Raw genomic sequence first — 22,298 nt, forward strand, 5'->3', positions numbered from 1 at the left:
TACAGCTGCTCTTCTTCATCAGGATGAGAGACAGGAGCTTTGGAAAAGTCGGAGATGGGGAAATAATGATGGTGTGTCAAGTTATTTATTGCTGGCCAGATATTATCCATCAGGGAACTCTCTGTGTTCAAACTGACTTCTTGGGATACAATATTCTGCTGAGGATTTCTGAAGTCTCATTTATTTTCAGCCAATCAATCCCTCTCAGGAACTTCTGGATGATTTTCATTTGACTCAACAGTTTAACGGTTTTTTTATATATTAGCACTACAGTCTGCTGTATTGCTTAGAATCATTGACTCACAGAGTATCCAGTGTCAGAAGGGACCCACGAGGATCACAAGTTCAAATCCTGGCCCAGCACAGCACAATCCAAGTGTGACTCCTGTGCCTGAGAGCATTGTCCAAACACTTCTTGAACTCTGTCAGGCTTGGTGCTGTGACCACTGCCCTGGGGAGCCTGTTCCAGTGCCCAACCACCTTCTAGGTGAAGAACCTTTTTCTAATATCCAACCTAAACCTCCCCTGACACAACTCCAGGCCATTCCYTCGGGTCCTGTCCCAGTTCAGTGGCAAAATTGCAGTTTTAATGCCTGTATGTCGGAGATGTGCCACATCTCTTGTTCAGTGAGTTTTGCTCCCAAAGCATTAACTTACCCTGTGAGCATTGGGTRGACCTGTCCTGCTGTTGGGAAGTGTGGTGAGGCAGCCAAATGGCATTTTAAATGTGGGCTAACCACAGCTTCCCAGAAACTCCTCACTTATTTTCAGGTTTTGAGGTACCTCATTAATAGAATTCTTGTGCACTTGCTACTTTTTCTTTTCCTCATTGAAAACTATGTTTTTAACCAATTATGTTTAAACTGTTGAATGTCTGACAAATCCATTTGCTGAGCTATGATGTCTAAACCTGTAGCAGAATGGGAAAGAATTAAGTGAATGTGAAAAAGTACATTTGCCTTAATCTGAATRGTTGGTGTGACCATGGGGGTACCCATTGTAGGGAACTTGAACTGTAAACCTTGGGGCTGTATTTTTTTAAGTATTGAAAAGTAGCCTATCTTCTTGTGCCAGGACCTTTCAGAATAATCAGGGATGTGAATTATTTTCTAAAAGTTTATTCTGAGAATGGATTGTGAGAGATTTCCAGATTTCCTGCTTTATGTCATTAGTATTAACAATTTGCAGAGAGCTTCTGTTGAAGGTATTGGAACCAATTCTGCTGCCCCATGAACTAATGTCAATTACTTCAGATGTTTGTGATTCATGGGGAAACTAAACCTGTTCTCAAGAGCTGAAAGAGATCATCCAAAATGTCCAAAAGATTATGGAACTGTTGCCCATGGTACCTCCATCAGACTGGCTGCTGTGGTTAACTTTTCTTCAAGAAAAATGATGTCAAGACCTGACATTTTCCTTTCTCTTCCCTTGGATGCATGGACTGCTTTCAACTCCATCCAGAATACAATTTTCTGCCAACATGTAATTCCTTCAGACACATTAATAAATAAAAGTGTGACTTCAATTATTTTTAGATACAGCAAAATACTGTATTCAGGAATACTTCTGTGGGTGTTACAGCTCTTGAGATAACGAAGTTAAATTTGCAGGCTTTTATTTTGACATGATTGGTCCTGAGAAGCCTACCAAGAACCAAGCAGAAAAACTTTTAGTGGCCACAGTGGCTTCCCTTTGTTCTCTTATTTTGATCCCCTTGATTCAAGGGGTCATTCAGTTTAAGAACTCCCAGCTCTGCACTGTTTTGGTTTTGTTAAATGTTACTTAGCATCCAAAATAATGCTTCCAGCATGTAAGTTCTGGGTTTATCAAGTTTCAAGCTTMAATCCCCACCRATCTTTCTGAGCATAAAGGCAGGAGTGRAAGGTGTGTGTATACAGTGGAGAGAAGGAAAGAAATATGGGGATATTGCATCTTTTAACATTAGGACATGGAAAGAAAATATTATTTTGTAATTTTTGCTTTACATCACAAAATGCAAGCATGATTTCTACAGAAGTGTTTGTTTAGGTTATTCCTGGCATAGCAGGTGGTTTTAGATTTGTTTCRGTTTTTTGAGTAATGGTTTGGTAAAAGATCTCAGCCCATCTTGGCAAGCTCRGTGAATTCCAAAAACCTTATATTTGTAAGGAGCATTTCACAAAAGTTGCTACTGTCAGCAGTCTGTTTATTCAGCRCATGACGTTGGGGCTGGCCTCAACAAGTGYCTTTTCCTACTGAGACAAATGGTATAGTTTTGTCTGCCAGGCAGAATATTTTGCTGGAGAGTCTTGGAAAGACTTGGAAAGCAGCATCTAGGAAATACTGCTTTATTAGAGCGTTATGAGTTGACTTCTCATCTTGCAGAGTTACACAGTTGCTCTGTAGTATGAGTTTAGTAAGTTAGACTCAGAAGACACTGTACAGTGTCTCTAAAGTGGATGTGTTACAGTGGCTCTAAAGGCTCACAGTAGCTGCTGTCCTCTCAAGTGGTCTGTCTGGTTCTGCTCAAGCATGACTGCCAGGGTTGGGGAACTGTTCAGCTTCATTGATTGAGGCACAATTTGGAAGAAAATGCAAAATTGCAAGGAGTTGCTGAGGCCAAAGCAATGTTCCAGGTGGAAGGGATGGATTTGTTTGGGTTAAGTATTGCAATCCTGTTTATCCTAGAAGAAATAAATTTCTTTTTCTTTGAATTAATAACCTTTCGTTATGCTTTTTCAAGGCAGAGTAAATGATGGCCTGTTTTATCTGAAATGTGTTGAGGTCGCTCCCATGAGTTGAGCTGTACTTATGCCTGTTCTGGATCACTTGGTGTCAKCCAGCACAAGTTGGGTTCTCAAAGACTAAAGCCTGCAGTGTTGCAGAGCTTGATGACCCTGCAGTCCAAGCCAGAGGTTTGTGATGATGACCGGAGAGCTGGAAAATGAATACAAGTTGGTGTTTGCTTTTTTTAACCTGTGGCAGTCATCTGGTGTCACCCACCCCTGCAACAGCAGGACCACCATGTGCTGTCTGCCCAGGACCGCGTTCAGAAGTTTGTACCACCAGAATCCTGAGTACCAGGATGGAGACTCCACGGCCTCTCTAGGGAACTTGTGCCAGTGCTCAGTCAGCTTGACATTAAGGAAGTGTTTCCTGCTGTTCAGAGGGAGCCACCTGCGTTTTGAGGGCACCACTGGAAAGAGCCTGACTCCATCCTCTTTGCACTGCCCGGTGGGTGTTTATTTACATTGATGAGATCCTGCCTGAGCCTCCCCTTCTCTATGTTGCCCTTCCAGGAGATGGAGTCAGGGTGGTTGAAGACTGCTCTGAGGACCAGGGTCTGAGACTCAAAATCCAAGCTTAGAYGTAGGTACTGACAATGTCCTCCAGACTGTGTGGAACAGGTATGCATCCACATGGTGWTCTTGCTGACTGTAGCTCTTCCAGAACTGAGCACAATAAGAGTGAGGACCTAAGGGAGAATAGCTGCCACTCCTTTGCTTTTTCCTGTAGCTCCTTTTACTTCCTACAKGATGCTTTTTTTGTGGTTTCTAAATCTGCTTTTGTTGTATTTTTAGCTGTGCAGGATGGATGAGGAGGACTAGAAATTCAACACCATTTTCTCATTTTGCATTATGCTTCAATATCTTCACCCATTGAACTGYTTTTCATCCTGTGAGTACCTCAGGAGATAATTTATTTGGGGTATGTCTGATAGGAAGTTTGATGCAGGACTTTGCCAGTCATATCCCTCCCGAACAGGGAAAGAAAATGCAGATAGCTGTGAGTGAAGTATTTTCTGGAGAAATCTGAGGGCCAGTACAAAGCAGGACCACAGTGGTCTTATGCCATACAGCTGCTCTCCTTCTAGATACTTCTTTCTTTGGAAAGGCAATTTACCAGTGTGCCATCTTCARTAGAGCTGAACTCCCGTGCTGCGTGACTGAAGGTTGCCAACTCCAAGTCTACTGTGAGCTCTGCAACAGTCTGTGTTGACAGCTACTGGCAGATCCTTAGGATGGAAAATCATGTGGCAAACTGTAATTGAATCAAGGCATTTCCTCCCTCCTACTCTCCTCATACTCTCAGAACCATAATTGTTGTGCCTCAGATGAAGGTGAAATTGTCTTAACTTCCACCACCAAAACGATGCAGAGCATTGGCTCCATTTATTGAAGACAGGTTTTCCTGTCCATTTGGCCAGAAATGTTTTATTTGCTGCCTCATTCCCTAGCTGGCTAAAGTCCTACTTTATCCACTGCTTGGTTAAAGAATGAACTGCATCAGTAAGGTTAAGCAATTTATAGGTCAGTATTATGTGGGATTTTTTTTTTTTTCTTTTAAACATCCCTGATGTAAGAAATGAATCCTACCTAAAGAGACAATTTAATTCCCCTGAACCTTTATTCCAGCATGATAATGGTGCAGCTTCTGAAGTACACAGAAGTGTCTCTTAGCACTGTTGTCAATCCAGTAGAGGACTTGCTAAGCCAAATAGTTTCAAATCCTGGATTTATTCAAATTAGGAAGATGGAACAAATTTAAAGTCTACAGAGGTTAAAATACTCAAATACCCCAAAATACTTTTTGTTGTAGGTCAGCTTATCCTGAGTTAAGMCCTTGCTCTGCTTTCCATTCTTGCTCAGAGTAATGTCCCAGCAGGTGCGATTAAGTGCACACAGGTGGCTTTCAAACAGCTCCGCGTACATTTGGACCAGGCATTTCCTCATCAGGAGCAAAGGTCTCTTCTTCCAAAAATAAATCTGAATGGCATAGATCCTCCATGGGGAAAGCCTTAGTGTTTAGTGCAGTCCAGTGGCCACTGYTTCTCAGTTTGCTGGTTCAGGTTGTCCCTGGGCTCTCTCTTCCAGAAAGAGAACTTGAGTGTCATGGAGACTCCTACACTGCATTATCAAGGCTCCTGAGCTACTTTTAAATTTCAGCACCAACACAGACAGCTGCCACAGCCACAGCCTGTCTCTCTCTACACAATACCATCATCACTCTACCATAAGGAATCAAGCAAATTGTCTAGTAGTGATACAATCAGGATAATGGATAGTCTTGACAGATGTAGGGATCAGGAATAAGCAAGGCTTGGACTAACTGAATTTTATGTTCCAGTACCATTATGCCCAAGTCTAGTAGCCACAGACTAGACACATGGCACCCAAACAGATCTGCCTTCATGCCAGAAGAAGGAAAAACTGGGGAACTTCTGGTTTTAAAAAACCTCAAAACCCTATRGCATCATTTAGAAAGATACTGTTTCTATATTCTAGCATTGCAATTGTTCAACTATTTGTGCTGCTCCAAAATCCTCAACATTCACACTAGAATTAAGATAGAAGAGCCATTTTGAGGTACCACTACTGCTGGGAGGCTGTGACCCCGAAACTGGAGCTTTCGAAATAATGCTGCCTGCACGGTTTGCCCATGCCGGGGAGAATCTTTGTGACTGCAGCTCCATTCAGACATCAGAGAGTAGATCTGACGCTTGAGGTTAATTAATCTATGCAATACTGCAAGTTCATGTAGAACAGTACCAGCATGAGCAGTGAATCAGGCTTGACAAAGACCTGTCTCTTCAGTGAAGAGAAGCCTTGAAAATACTCATTTTACAATGTCTAAAGTCACTTTTATGATCTCAGGTTTTCCTCCTGGTTTATATTGTTTCTGTCTTTGTTCTATTATGGCTTTGCAGAAAAAGCTAGACTCGACTGTAACCTTCACACACATCAAAAGATATTTACTGACCCACTGAAAACAATGTGTCAGTATTTGCCTGAAAAAGCAATATTGCTGTAGCTCATTGTATGGACAAAAGGTGTCCATTAATTATGCTCGAGAATATAATTTGTTAATAGTGTCAAGTTAGTTACTGACAGTGTATAGGAAGTGGCCTGAATTAAGGACTTTTTGCAATCAGACAGGAATTTAAATAGTYACCACCTTATTCACATTTTATCATGCAAACTGGAGGCAGCATAACAGTTGGACTGATAGGAACACAAAAAAAAAAAGAAGTAGAATTATTTTTTCAGTTGATGTGCCTGTACCTTCAACTGATTTAATTCTAAATGTGTTCATTTTAACAGTTCTTTCATGTTTAAGGAAAGCATAAATAATCCCCCACCTGATAGAAAYAGCTATGGACACTATGCCCTTAGAGGTGCCAGAAAAGGGATCCTTGTAGAAATTGGAGTCTAACTCCACAAGACTTAACAGTACAAAACATGTAGGTAAASGTATCTTTACTTCTCTGTTCAATTAAAATCAAATTCAACCTAGGAATTCTAATTTAATCCCCACCATTGTAGGGAAAATGACCTATTTTTAAGAGATTGCAAAGAAACATTTATTGAACATTTGTTTGAACTCTAACAAGATAATTAAAAGCATAATGACTCCCTATGTCTTCTTTCCCCATCTACCTCCTGTAAGAGAAAACTTCTATATAATTTGCATCAATAAATTAATATTCAAGTTTTAATTAGAAGGAAATTAAGAGCTTTTTAAACAAATAAAACATAAATATTAAAGCCTCTAATTTACAAGATTTGTTTCAGCAACTTTTACTTTAAAATTAGAATGGAAATGTCTTTGAAAAAGACAACTCTATAAGAGAACCATATTTAAAATGTGTTAAGAAATATTAGTTTTATTTAACCAGTTTTCACAGCTGAATATTTATTCTATAAAAACTTTACAGATTGTACAGTTTATATATAGTTCAAACTACTAGAACAAAGAAGTAGGTCCCACAGATGCAAAAATACTGTACCAATCCAAGGTAAAGGCAGATTTACACACTGTACAGCTCTCCACTGGGAAGGGGWGGTGGGTCAGTTCCAAGTAAAAAGTTCAAAACTGTACAAAAATAAGGTTTGATTTCTTTTTCATTCTTCATAATACATTCATAAGATTGTAAGCACAGATACCCAAGTAATAATAGATATCTGCAGTCAGGAATCAATAACCACTCCTGAAAGGAATGCAAAATAGGTCTATTTACACAGGGCACTCTTTTACACCATACTGCATATAGTGTATATTTCAAATAATAAAAAAGCATAGACAAAGAACATTAAACATCTAATATAAGGTAGTTTTTTTTTAAGAGGTTTTTTTTTTACTTAATAGTGTGCCAAAAGAATTTTAACTTATTAAATAATATATTCTAAGTGAACCTAAAATTTATGAACATAAAATGTATTTTTGGTGTAATACATCAATTAAACCAGCAAATAGGAAAAAAGAACTGAAAACAAAACCCAAACAGTATATAAAGTAGTATTTTCACCCAGCAACAGAAGCACTTATGTAGTTATTTTAAAAAAAACCCCATGAACCAAAAAAAAAAATCCCAAACAAAACAAAAACCCAAAACAAAAACAAACAAACAAAAAAAAAACTCAAGAGAGGCTTTTTAAAAACCCACTAAAACTAACTTATAACTTAGGATATTCATACATAAGATATTCAGTGATTCACTAATACTGCAAAACAAGTTTTTTTATGTTGGTTTTTTTTTTTTTCCTTCCCCCTTTTCCCTCTGGCTCTCCCTCATTCCCTTTCCCTAAGAGACAGTGGTTTCTTCATGTTATCTGGGTAAGAATCAGACATATTCCTGCCCCTTCCTCCCCACCACTCTCTACCTCCCCCCCAAAAAATAACAGAGTGTTTCCTTAGCATTAATCCTGAGCACACTCTCTTTTTGGGGATATGTGTGATTTAAGCATAGTAGGGTTTAGTTACCCCAGAATTTTAGAATGTTCCATTACGTGAGGTATTTAAACCTTCTTCTGAGAGAAAATGCCTTTTCTCTAAGCTGACTCGTTGGGCAGAGAAAGCAAGGGCTGGCTAATACCCGTTTCAGTTCTGTATTCTCATGAAAAAGAAAAGCATTATTCCAGACTTCCCTGCCACACAGAAAATAATGCAACACCATTCACTTTTTAATTCATTCTCTATTTGATACAGTACTAGCCAAAGATAACAAAAACTAGAGCTTTTAAAGAGATGTTTGGTAGTGCACTCTATCATTTTTTAGCTTGTGTGTGTGTGTCTACATACACACTCACACATATTACATTTATATATATTTATATATATATAAAAGACATATATAGATATATGCACACACATACACTTGTGTATGTATATATCTGCATGTAACAATCAGGGAGAAAGGAGTTTTGTTCAAATTTAAGTGATACAGTACTTTTAAACCCCTTGACAATAGAGGGGAGGGGGTGTGTGTGTCCACTCCTGTTCCCAAGCTGAGCAAGGGGTTAGTTTATATAAGGTTTTTTTTAAACAGGCATATTTTGCTTGCCCTGGTGTCCAAGAAATACAATTCCAGTGTCAATGGGCATCTCATCAGAATTCATCAATTCTGTTCTGCAGATACTTTAACATTGAATCCATCCCTTGTGCTGAGCCCCAGATTTTCTTCAAAACTTCACACTCCTTTTCATTTGCTTGTTCCAAGTCCACCTTCATGATGTTGCGTACTAAAGCTTTGGATTCTTCAAGTACCTAGGCCAAAATTTAAAAAGGGGGAGCTGGGTTAGCATTGCCTGAGAACTGAGCCCTACATGCACTTCTATCAGTATATAACACGTTTGTATGGATGAACCATACAACTGATTACGAACTTAAGCTTAACAATTCATGGACATACTATGACTGTAAGAAATGTTTCTCAAAGTCATCTTTCTTGTAGCATCACACAAAATTTCATTTACCTAATACCAGCACAATTTAAAAGTGCACAAGTGTGAAAATAACTATGAATACACATATATATGGTTTGATAATTACAGAAAAGTGCAAGTCCATATTGGCAAAGGCCCATTATTATCCAAAACTGTTATAGTAACTGGGCTGATCTTGATTTCTTGAGCACTTAAAATACTGAAAAATCTCCTTTGCTCTCTGTTTAGAAAATAAGTAATATGCTTTTAACAATCCAAAATGTCTAATGCACAGAACAGTTTATCTGTACTKCATTTTTTCTTGTAAGAAAGTTAAAATTACCACTACTTGATGCTATCCTGTGCAACTGCTAGTAGTGCACACAATCAGTAGATGTTACTCATGAAACTAAGTCCAGCAAAATGTTAAAGGCTGTATTTATTTCCTTGGTAATTTAAATTACAACTCAAGCTAACTCAAGATTTTTGTGTTTCTGTGCAGACATTAGGGCAACCATTTATTGGTTGATTAGAATGAGTTGGACTTCAGCAACTATGTTAGCAACAATTTATATTATAAAAATCCAATGCTGGTTTACGTTCCTTATCATATGCAACAATACACTGTAGTTAATAGTCAGATAGAGACTTTTAAAAGAATCTTAAAAAAAAACCCCAAAACCAGAAAGATAAACAAAAATCTGTCAAAACACATTTGTACTATAACACAGTTCTTGTTCATGAAAGTGCTCCTTTTTTAAGAGGGACAAAAAGATGCAGTCTAATATTACTTAGATTAATTCTTATTAATCTAATCATAAAAATACAAGAAGATAAAGGAAACTTACAACTGAATTACATGTGACAAGTTCTTTAATTCGAACCATTACTTCCTGYGTGAATGTTGCCGGCCAGAACACTTGGGAGACAAGTCCTTTGGCACAAGCTTCCTGCGCCGTCAACTTCCTTCCACTGAACAACATTTCATTGGCCTGAAGGGATAAAAAGTTACTTCTGGTATGAAATGTAATGAGACAAACTCATCAAAGGAAAAATGTTCAAAACAAATAAGAAAAATGCCTGCACGATTTGAAATAGTTTTATTATAGCTCTTCCAATTTTCAGTTGAAAAAATATATATACTGGCCTACAGCTGGTTGATCCATGCTGTTGACCAGTATTAGAGCAGTGCTTATTAAATTATGGAGGTCTATGATTAAGGGTTAAATGTGAAAATATCTTTTGTCATTTCCTGGTCATGAATGTTTGTTAGCTCTGGCTTTCTTGCAGTATTGCTGACTAGGTTATCTGTATATGTGGGAATAGGTTATAATGCCTGAAAATYTGTAAAACAGCAATGAATAYATTGCWTGYCCTTTAAAACATATTCCAATTTCTSACCAAATTCATAGAAAATAAACATTCACATTTTCCTCAAGAGTCCAATATTGATCTGATAAATCATGATATAGTAGTCCTGAGTTGATATAGTAGTCTTATTAAAAAACCAACAGCATTTAAAAGATCTTGCACATAGTTTAAAGATACAGAATTGAGTACTACATTCTATGTAACAAAATGTTCTCTCTAGTTCTGTAACTGTTTTTCATTTGTAATTATCATGCACTTCACTATTTACCAATTCTCCCATCAAAACTTTGTCCTACAACCACTTTAATTCTAGCTGCAGTGAAGTTTACTGTCTAGTTAAACTTTGTTTGCAGTGACATCTGCATGGAAACATCCAGTGGAAATAAGAAAGAATAACAGTCAACCTTAAAAAACTTGAAAAATCAGTTTTATTGTTTCTTAATTTCTTATTTCCACTGAAAAATATGACAAATCCATTASTGGGCTCTTGAAATATAGGAAATAAGGCTTTTCTAAAACACAGTACTGAGAGGGGTAGCATTTCTAAGGGCAAAATTCTGTGGTTTTTTAATGTTTTCTAACAGAAATTTTGGTAATTATTTCAGCAATTTTCAGTTAAGGATCTCAAATAATTATTAACTTAATTAATAATTAACTATTTATTGTAGAGACCATGTGCCTGCTATTGCCATTTTACACATAAAGCAATTTGAAAACCCCGCAGTCTCTTATTTGTTCCTTTGTAATGAAATACAAAGGTTGGGTTCTACTGTTTACTTTCTGACTGCCAGTCCATTAGGAATGCAAGGAAAAAACCCAACCAGTTTCCTACCATACTTCACTTTGATTTTACCATCAGCACACCTCTCATAGTTACTATGGAAAGCTGTGATTCACATGTATCAGTTTATAAAAACCCAAATCTCTTGCACTACGATCAAATTCTATATTTTACAGATCTACTGTCTGTGAATGCAAAATCAAATATACAAAGTTCACTAACCATTCCTTCCCATTTTCCAGAACGTATATGAATAATAACAACTTGAAATACTAGCTAAAAATCAGTGATGTACAAACAGTTATCTAAAACAGGAATCCTTTTTCCTATGCAGATGTGAAAAAAAATTCTTCCAAAATAATTCAAAAAAACACCTAACACTTCCATGAAAAATCAAAATGTGAAGTCAATCTAACTAGAAGTTAGGAAAATCAAGCATTTAAGCCAGGCGGTCAAATCTAAATATTCTTCACATGAATCTTTGCAAGGATAAAAATGAATGCTAGAAACCCATTTTTTTTCCCTAAAACTTAGTTGCAACTTCTGACTTCTCCTGAACATGAAACACCGTAAGTGAGAATGGTGCAGTTATTTTATTTCTGCCAGCTGTAACACAGTATTAGCATAATATCTTGCACAAAACAAGCATTCCCATTAATGTTCTCACTTGACAGGTTTTGAAGAGAAATGTCTTGCTCTGGCATCTTTACTTTTGATCTAAACACAACATGTGCTGGAGACCAACTGCTAAACAAGCTTTAATCATAATCATGCCTTGTACCTKCTGTAAAAATTAACACACTTGGTGGTTACTTTCCAAGAAATATACTACAGCAATAGAAATGAGGAAGATAAAAATATTTCACTAATAKGAGATTCTCGTTAGCAACCTTCATTTTCTGCTCTGAGTAGAAAATGTCTCCTTCCACAGAGGAATTTTATGGGGACCTCTGGACTCTTACAGTGAGGACTTTGAGGCTCACCACAGTCCTTYTGTGCAAGCTCACAGGCACCAGGGGCCATGGAGCAACTCAGCCCTCATGCACTATGATCAGGAGGCAGCYGRCCTCTGCATCAKCCCAGATCCTGGCTGATCCTACAGKCACTACAGAAACACATATCCCTCATGACAGAAAAGCATAAGAAAYACTTCCAAGCATGCTGGGGATGGACAAGGAAACTCAGTGTGTGATGCTTAATCACAGCTGTTGTGCTTTATAACTGGGACCAGACAACCAGAGCAAGAACTCCATGGCAGACACACAGGAATATCTCCCCATACAGACACCATGCTAATGTCTATTACAAAACTCAAAAGCCAAGTTTAAGAACACTTCTAAAATACTTGGTATTTTTCCAAGATGCTATCTGTTTTGAATCCTAAGCTTTGGGCTTCAAATTTCCTTTAATAAGCCCACAGTTGAAAATGTTTGTGAAGAAAAAAAAAACAACCCATCCATGACACACCTGCTCACCCACAGAAGGCAACTGACCCCACATGGAAGATATTTCCAGTAATCTTGCAACTGAAGATTTTGACACAGCTACAGCTAACAACATTGCATTTTAAGTCTGACTGACAAGAGTTAGCAATGGGAATACTACTGCTGTATTTGATATATTTGTAGAAAATGTTATGATGCATATAGATGCCTTAATTCTTTGTTTTGTTTATTTTTCCCCCTGAATGTTTTGCATTTCTTTCATGACATCTTCCTGCTGACTTTTCTCTCTCTTTTTTACAGACAAAAAGCATGCTTCTATATCAAAGCCTTCAGTATGGATTCTGAACATATTTCATGAAATGTGCTGAGTAAAGTTCAGCTTTGTCCCAGAGACACTGCTGTGCTGCAGAGAGTCAAGTAAGAAAACTGGACGTTTTTCCCCTTTTGCACTGATCATTATGGAATTGTTACCACTGGAAGCTTTCAATGTAAATCTTTATATTTAAGAATGAGAGCATTGACAAACACACATGAAAGAATACACTAGGGAAGAGCTTCTTGTGTTTTTTGTACAACTTCTAAATAAAATGAAAAGTAACAACCACAAGTCTTTAAAGGACGAGGATGGATGGAATGAATGGATGAATGGATGGATGGCCAAATAAAAAGGGAAAGGAACAATCAGTAGTTTGAAACATGCTAARATATTAAAGATACTCTTATAACTGTTAATCTATTTCAGTTACCTTTTCTGTTCTTTTATAATAACTAAATCCAGATATGACACAATAAGCTATTAGATCTTTTAAAACTGGTGTTTTAATATATTGAAATATATATTTTTAAATCACTAAGTGCCTACGGGGAAAAAAAAAGSTTTTATAATAAACAGCAATTTTGGAACAACAGGTGTAGCTACAAGCACTTGTTTCATACTACCCAAACTGGAAAGGGACGTAGGTCTAAGTTTTCAAAGAACACAGCATGAAAAAACACCATKTGATATGAAAATAATGTAGGTAAGAGATAAATAGCTTTTTGTTAGGAGTGCGTGGAAGCCAAAATACTTATTTTGCATCCTGACATAAGACTGCTACGGGCTGGTGCCACAGCGTTCTGCTGTGCAGGGACACCGAGTGTCACACTCTGATGCTGTGCTGAATGCAAGACACCAGTGGCTGCTCCTCACGAGGCAGCAGCAGGGCACGTGTGTCTTGGTACACAGGACATGACCCTTCTGACACCATCAAGGTTAAAGGTGGGATTAAGTCCTGTGCCTGCTTTCTGTTCCGTGCGTGCAGGTGAAGACTAAGTTGTAAGAGCATGGAGCAGAAAAGCCATAAAGGGTGGTTTCTCATGAAAGGTTTTCATGAGAGAAAAAAAAATTAAGAAAAAGACAACACAGCAAGGCAAAAAGTCTTGAAATCACACTGGATAAATTATCACAACTGAAGTGTGATGCTGTCAGCCCCTACCCTGCAAACTACTTACAGAAGCCAGGCCCATTATCCGAGGGAATGTAAGGGATGAACATCCATCTGGACTTTGTCCAAAAGTAGTGTATGGTGTCTGAAACCAAGCCTTCTCGTTAGCCCAAACCACGTCACACAGAGGCAATATAGATGCTCCAAGTCCAATGGCTGGGCCATTTACTGCTACAATGATAGGCTTCTTAAACTGAATAAAAGTATTCACAAAATTCCTGAAGAGAAACAGAAACATGCACTCACTACATGTATCAAGAGTGTAAAATATACCAGCCCTTGAAAACTCCATAACAACCCATCGCCACAGTAAAGCAATTTTCAAACCCAATCTGATAACCTTCCACAACGAGGTGGTTATTTGGTGGATGAGGGGAGAGGTGGATAATGTCTACACTGAGTGAGGCTTTCAGCACTGTCTCTCACAAGAGTTTTGTAGTCAAGTTAATGTATGAGCTGGATGATCAGACAGTGAGGTGGATTGAAAATGTCTAAATGGCTGGCCCAGAGGGTGGTGACTCATGGCACAGGCCAGGAATTTAAGTGTTGCACCCCATGGGGTCAGTGATGGCTCCGGCACTGTTCAACAGCTTCACTGATGATCTGGATGATGGGGCACATCTATCCTCAGCAAGTTTGTTTARGACACAAAACCAGGCTGATACATCAGAGGATTGTGCTGCCATCCAGAGGGACCTCAACAGGCTGGAAAATGAGCTGACAGGAACCTCCTAAAGCTCAACAAAGGGAGGTAGGTGCAAAGCACTGTGCCTGGGGAGGAACAACCCCAGGCACCAATATATGCTGGAAGCCAAACAGCTGGAAAGGACCTTGGCAGAAAACGAGCCAAGCTGAACTTGAGCCAGCMGTGTGCCTTTGTGGCAAAGCAGGCCACTGGTATCCTGTGCTGCTTTTGGAGGAATGCTGTCTGCAGGTTGCAGGAGTTGATTCTGCCCCTCCTCTGCTCAGCCCTGGTGCCCAGTTATGGGCTCCTGGGTGCAAGAGACTCCAGATGGTCTAGCAAAGGTCACCATCAAGGTGACCCAGGAACTGAGTGAGCTGGGCCTATTCAGCCAGGAGAAGAAAAGGCTCAGGGATGTCATCAAYATGTATAAACCTGAAGGGGGATGCAAAGAGGACAGAGACACGCTCTTTTCAGTGGAGCCCAGTGAGTCAGTGGGCACAAACTGAAACACAGCAGGTTTCCTCTGAACAGCAGGAAACACTTTCTTACTGTGAGGGTGACCAAACAGGCAGCCAACAAGGTTGTGGACTCTCAGTCTTGGGAGATACTAACGATACCCAGAAAATTATCCTGGCCAACCTGCCCTAGGTGACCTTGTTTGAGCAGGTTGAACAAGATGACCTTCAAATGCCCCTTCCAACGTCAATCCTTTTCTGATTCTGTAAAAGCCTAGCATTGCTCCCAGCCCAACACATCAGAGTAAATGAGCAGGTGCAGATTTAACACCCCCCTACGAACATCAGCAGATATGGCACTTTTGGTACATTCATGTGCCTTACAGCTGTCTCAAAAACGGCTGCAGCCTTTCCTCACCTCTGGGTACCACAACTATGGCACARCCCCGCTTCGTCCCCACTGTATTTACATACAGCATTGGCGTAAGGTATTTACCGGTGTTTTTCAGTGACAGCAAGAAGGTACAAATGAAGACAGGCAAAGCATTAATGATGCTACTTGAGAAACATTTCTGGACTCCTGAGAGACAGCTTTTCTTAACAAATGAATCTGCTTTGAACAAACGTAAATAGTAGAACTCCATTATCACCTATCACACACCTGTAAACTTGCCCTCCTCACCTCCCTTCTCTTGGTTGGTAATAATGCTCTGGGYACTATGCTATTAAGTGACATATGCATATTCTCATCCTCATTGTCAACACAAGATGACAATTCATTCCAGGCCCCACAAAATGTGGATGCTTCTCTGTTCTCAAACAGCAATGCCTATACGAGCTTCTTAGGAAAAAATAGTCATATCTGTATGAATACATAYACATGTAATTTTAAAGTTTGTTCCTTATCTGTGTTAAGTATTTTTGTATTTCTACAAAACAGGACAATTTTACTATATTGCATTCAGCACTAAAGGTTATCACATTGCTTCTTAACTCATTCTAGTGAACTGAAATAGTTAATTCAAAAGAACCAAAACCAAACCTGGAATCATCTCATGGAAGTCACCATACTAATACCCAGTTCAGAGACTTTAGATAATTTTAATCACACCTGAATATCCCAGAGAGGACCATCTCTAGCACATATATGAAAAAGACCTTATTTGAAAGGGAGGGTGAGTGTTTGGAGGTCATTTAAATTACCTTTGCCCCTTTTATTAACAATGAATATTGGGTGAAAAATCAGGTTTCTGGAAGGGCCCAAATTAAAGCAGTGATGGATGCTCAGTGTTAAGAGYCTCTGGCCACATCTGAAGTCACTGCATGAGCAACTTCTACATGGAATGACTGAAAAATCTCCTTTGATAAAAATAACTGACCACAGATAACAGTAACAGAAGACAGGGCTCTGAATGAATATAGATACTCTGGAAACATAACAGAGACCAGGATCTCAAAACCAGTGTTCAAATGATAGGTACTTGTTTGCACTGTTAAAACACTCCTCCAAGATCCAAACATTTTTCCATATATTTTCTTCAACTTAGTAGTAGTTCAGCTTAYTTTGTTTAAATTTTAAGTTTGGTACCTAGCATTGGGATGACCACCAGAATTAATCTACTTCTCTAAAATATCCATCATTCCACTGCTCTGAATGTGCTTTATCAATTTCCACATTGAATATATCTTGAGTTTTAATGTATTAAATTTGTTTTTCTGAAATCCTATGGCTATTAAAGTATTTGAATATTGGTTTTAACTGGAGGATTATTACAATGCTCCCAGTTTTCACAGTTAAATTTTAAAAGTAAAAATGCATGAAATGACAACCCAAATAGAAATGGACTGGGAGCATAAAGAAGTGTTGTGCTGCACGCTATAATGTAACAGGTCAATGCCTGAGATCTTCTTGAATAACAGGCTTTTGAAATAAAAATAAAACAAGCCAGGCCACATGATGAAGAATCATCAGACAAGTGAAGATAATCATACATACCTAATAGCTTCTGCCATTTTAGTGCTTTCTTTTTTTCTATCATCCGTTAAACGTCGTATAAAATAAATAAAATCAAGACCACAGCAGAAAATGCTACCAACTGCRCTGAACAGCACAAGTTTACTGTCATCTGCAGCTGCTGTGTTCAGTGCACTTTGGACTTCCTTCATTACCTGAAAAATAGAATTTTTTAAAGAATCATTTTAATCTATTTTTAAAAATTACCATGTTGCTCTCTTCTCTTCCTCCCCTTGCGACCCTTCAACTTCTTTAATTTTTCCTTAGGATGCATTCAACCACTGTATTAGAAAAGTTAACTTTCTTCCTGATCCAGAAAAAAAAAAAAGTTTAAGTCTTAGAAGCTTTGCATTTCAACAATGTAATTAGACCACGGTAATTAAATCATTAAGGAAAGATCCATTAGATGTTATCTGTAACTAAAGTACTCATTCAGCATTTCTGTAATTTGGACAGCAGATGGCATATGCAACCAGTACAGCAAAAAAAAAACAACCTTAATTGAGGATGATCCTTTTTTCAAGTTGCACTTTGTAAATTTATAAGACCGTGCACATCTTGTAAAAGACAGTACACATCAACATGGTCAGATAATAAGAGTTTTTAAACGCAAGTGAATTACACAGAGTCAATTGTACATATATAGCATCTTGCAAATAAGAATCTGTATTGTGTTTTATGTATGCTTGTGGCTTAATAACGGGCAGAAATGAGGAAAGAACTTCAAATTCCCTTCCCCTCCCAAAATCAGAATTGTTCTGACCTCTGGATTTAATGAATTATTTTCAGATGATTTTGTTGATAGCAAAATGTGTGTGAATCCATCTTGTTTCCTGACAACAATGTCTCTGTACCGATAGGCGCTCTCCGTTTGTCTCACGCTGAAACGTAGCCTTTTATCAAAGGGTTGATCCCTCCKGTCATCAATAAACCTTCGTTTGCTGGCTGTCACTCCTGTTACAGACGTCTGGATGTTGGTTGTACCATTGGCTGCTAATGCTTCCATGAAGGTGGGTGTACCTGGGAACAGTTCAAACACGAACAATTACATTTGATTAGTTCACCCATCTCACAATCCCTATTACCGTGAAAACATGCAACTCATATTAAGAACACACAGTAAATATGAAACTCAGTTCCTTGGAAGTTACTGAGATAGACATTGTGCACAAAGAAATTAAACTGACAAAAGGATTCAAGAAATTGATGTTATTATTTTGAAAATMTACGTTTAGAACAGGCCTAGCAGACCAATTGTCATATACTTATTTTAGAAGGAGAGAAGGGTCTATTTAGTGCTCCTAATACCAATGCACTTCAGTAGCTTAACGGTCTGCTTTCTCCCTTTCCTTCATTTTAAAGACATTTAACAGCATCAACATTGCTAAGAGAAAGCAAAAACCTTTTGTTTCAAACACCAGAAATTATTATAAAGAAGAAAAAGACACTTAGAATAAACCAAATAAGGAACTTGATTGACAGAATCACAAAAGCATAATAACCTTTAAAGAAAAACGGAAATGAAGAAATACAGACTATTGTTYTTCGAGAGGAGCACAAGACCCATGCAGTGATAGATATTTTGATGGATTCACAGACAATGAGATCTTTCTCGTGTTAAACATTTCTTGCTATTGGAAATGGCAAATAGACAATGAAGTTTTGCTGGTCTTGTTCCCAGTCCCTTCCACAGACAGAGTTTGAACGCATGCAATTGAACAGGTCATTCTTCATGTCACAGAAGAGACAGGTTTTTCTGTAGTCCACATTAGAAACATAATATCAAATAATTACCATTCACTAGAGAAAATAAGAGAGCATWCTGGATCTATAATGCATCTGTACATTCAGGTCTGCACGCAAAATCTCCACAGAATTTGTTATACTAAAGTAATGTAGTGTGCTTAGGATAGGAGGGTTAAAAATATTGGGAAAGTGTGTTAGAATCCAAGACAGCAAAATTCTGAAAGATTTTTCCTGAAAATTGAGCTCTGAGACTAAAATCTATTGTAAAGTCACAGCCTTATCTCACTAACAGGTACTTCAGAACATCATGCATATGACGTCCTATGAAGCAGAGTTAAACCATGTATATGTAAGTTATCAATTAAATGTCATTGATGAACCTTGTTTAATTTGTCACTATCTTTCTGAAGAAGTTATATTTTCAAATTAAGTTATTTTAATTTTTTTAACTACAACATACTTCAAATACTTGTGGGTCCAATGAAGACATTAAAGAAGCTCACTTAAGTAACTGTAATACCCTAAACCTCAATATTTTCACTGTATTGAAAAGCTGCTTACTTTGACTCATATGAAGTAAGAGAGAGACAATAAATAAAGAGACTAAATTTAATTACAATTCAGAACATTATACATTTTCCTATTTATATTGCAGAAACTGCCCCTGGATACAAATTAAATTTTTATATTAAATATTTTAAAGTAAGTATTTTATTATAAATACTTCATTATTAGTTAGGCAAGTTGTCTGTTTAAGGATCCATACAATAATAAGATTTTATTCTACTTTTTAAGGTTTTCTGGTTGTATTAGTGATTCAATCCTCTTACCATTTCACTTTTTGTGAAGAAGTTAAAGACAATTCAGGATTTTTTAGTTGTTTAAAGTGAACAGTAAGAAACTGGATTCAGTTTGTGATCAGTTTTAGAGACAGAAACTAACAAAATGAAATAGAAAATTAATATTTTACACTGTCACAAAAATTTCACATTTACTCCCAAATTTTCCATGGCTTATAAAATTAGTTCTTTCATTTTGGCAGAATGAATAAAATTTTATGTATACTAAAAACAAAGTTGATGAGGGATGCTTTCAAGTTTTTCCCCCTGTAAACCATATTATGGCAATTACATTCCTTTAAAAGAATCGTCTTGAAAGGGAATTTGCAGGAACACCAGTGTTGCCCACTATTTCATTAGRAACACAAGATGAAATGGTATCACTGGCTTGGTTTTCCATAGGAAATGTAAATTAAAACAACTGAAATCACCTTTGATTTTTAAACTGCAATCAGAGTTTTTTATGACTTTTGTCCTAGTCATAGTAAAAAAGGGAAGAATTGGAAGAATAGTATAGACTAGACTAAGTCAAAACAAGGAGTCAGTAAACTTGTGCAAGACCTTTGAGCCTGCATTTTCCCATGACTCATACTCCCAAAGACATACTCAAATACCAGAAAATTACTTTTGAGATGCAAGAAACAAAGATTGTATACTTTGAGAGACAAACTTCTAGCAAGAGAGATCAAGATGTAAACACCACAGGCCAATTTTCATGCTTATTGAACTGGCATGAGACTTTCTGATTTTTTATTAAATCCTGTCTACACTTATCAATAGTCAAGAGTTTCAAACCTCAAGCAAGGGACATCTGCAACTCAGAGGAAGAAGTTTCCTCTTGCCAATCATGTAAACACACTTCTAGGATATTTAGACTGGAATAAAAAATCTGTCAGCTTTAGAAACCATAACTCTGCACAGGGAGACTCAGCCAGGCAGTACARATCAGAAAACTGCACCAAAAGAGTTAAAACATGTTTTGTTAATGTTTGTCATTATCAATGTAATTTTGGGATTGTATGTTTGGGACAGCAAAGGGGGCTCTTTCTCTTGGCATTTGGTCCTTGGAAGCAAAAGGACAGCTCAGGGGTAAAAAGCAGTATTTCTTTTTATATGGACACAGGCAAAGGTGGTTTTGCTGCTCAGTCTTGARCAACACACAGCAAATAGGGACAAAAATAAAAAGGTGCATTTCAACTGTATTGCCATAGCTTTCCTCACATGTAAACTTTGCATTAAGGTTACTTATCTTCAGGCTGATTACAACTGTATTTTAATACTTTAAGATACAGTTTCGTAACAAACCAGAAGTAATTCTACATTTTAATACATAAATGGAGATAGCATATCAAAGATAAAACACCTCAGCCCTCTTCTTTCAAACTGAGCTTCCAAAAATAAGTAAAGACTTGGAAAAAAGRCAGTTTACCCTGGATATTCTCAATCAATACAGAACTGTTTGTTTAAAAGGTAAAYGAACAGCCTGTAGTTATTAAAAAAACCCTTTCCAGCTGCAAATTGTTAACAATGTGATCTCAGATGTGAATAGAGAACTATTACTGGACAAAGCCAAAGCTTCATTATATAGATGCAAAAAGAAGTTAAGAGGACTACCTTGTTTTGCAGCTGCTAACCAATTGGGGATAACAGTCCCCAATTTCATGCAGMTACCCTTGGAAGTAAAATAACTAAAGATATGAGCAGCATATATGAAAGGAACTGGTCTTATCCAAAGGAAGACAACACAAAATACTGGTTTTGGAAACGTGGTAGAACAAAGGCGTTTTTAATAAAAAAATCAAAGTAAGTTACACTCAGCTTCACCACAATCCAAAATTAAAATCCCAAGCACCTCTCTAAGATATTCATGCCTCACTGYTACTGACAATTTCAGTTTAGCTTACATAGCAAATCCTGAACACAAATACCTCACTGCAACAATACTAGGGACACATCCAAAGAAAAGTTCTAAAACCAGCCAAGCTTCTTTTGCACGTTCTTTTTGGTACATATGTGCTGGTGCTCTTAATTCAAAGGTTTGGCTGACAGAGTATGCTGTTTATGAAAGGCTTACAAGAGATGCCTAAGAAACAAGCACAAGAACATGGGAGGTGTTAACAATATTGTCTGAGTATTTTCTTTAACTCCAGCCACCAGAAATGTAGCACTTACTAAAGTTTGCATGCCCAGAATCATAGGCTGCACCAAACCTCATGTAATTAAGACCTTTTTTCCCCATGAGACTTCAATTTGCTATTGAAAATCACTATGGCTTTGTCTTCCAAACTATCTTCTGTCAGCAAGCTCTGGAACATATGTTTTGACTTGCTTCATCCCTTTCATCACAGCCCTTCTCCAGGCTGACTAGCCCCTTAGTTCCTCTTTCTTCTTCCAGAAGCAAGTCCAAGCCTGCCATTCTTCTCCACCTCTTCTACTAACTCTTGGAACAGGGCCCAAAACTGGACACAATATTCAATACAGGCTTTTTTTTTTTTTTTCTTTTTTTTTTCCAAACTACCACCGAACAGATGCTTGCAGAAAACTATCCAAAACAAACCCAATGCCCTTTTCCTGAGCAGCAACACATAGCCAGGGACAGTCACTGTTTTATGTTTTGCTATAGGCACAGTTTGATGTGAAAGTCTGTTTTGTCCCCTCCTCAATGCCAGGCATTCACCTCATTTTAATCATGAAACCACTTAGTATTTTCAGAGAAGCCTGCAGTGTTCACAAGGAGCTTCAGGAACTCTCATGTCTTTCCTGTAGCATCCAGTACCACTTATGTCCTCTTCTACAC

At 37.7% G+C, this 22,298-nt stretch overlaps 1 protein-coding gene across 1 annotated transcript in view; it reads right to left on the reverse strand.

Moving 5' to 3' along the window:
- Positions 1 to 6,609: 6,609 nt before the first annotated feature.
- The window catches only part of CDYL (chromodomain Y like), a 103,711-nt gene continuing 88,022 nt past the window's right edge, over positions 6,610 to 22,298 (reverse strand). Inside the window, exons 3-7 of the mRNA XM_057369143.1 lie at positions 17,680 to 17,936; positions 16,899 to 17,071; positions 13,770 to 13,980; positions 9,530 to 9,673; positions 6,610 to 8,523 (exon numbers count right to left, since the gene is read on the reverse strand). Of these exons, the coding sequence (XP_057225126.1) occupies positions 8,365 to 8,523; positions 9,530 to 9,673; positions 13,770 to 13,980; positions 16,899 to 17,071; positions 17,680 to 17,936 (944 nt within the window). The 3' untranslated portion in view covers positions 6,610 to 8,364. The remainder of the gene's footprint in view (positions 8,524 to 9,529; positions 9,674 to 13,769; positions 13,981 to 16,898; positions 17,072 to 17,679; positions 17,937 to 22,298) is intronic.

The sequence above is a fragment of the Malurus melanocephalus genome, unplaced genomic scaffold (genome assembly GCF_030028575.1).
Source record: "Malurus melanocephalus ecotype Western Australia unplaced genomic scaffold, MMel_1.1 scaffold_103, whole genome shotgun sequence".
Classification (NCBI taxonomy): Eukaryota; Metazoa; Chordata; class Aves; order Passeriformes; family Maluridae; genus Malurus; species Malurus melanocephalus.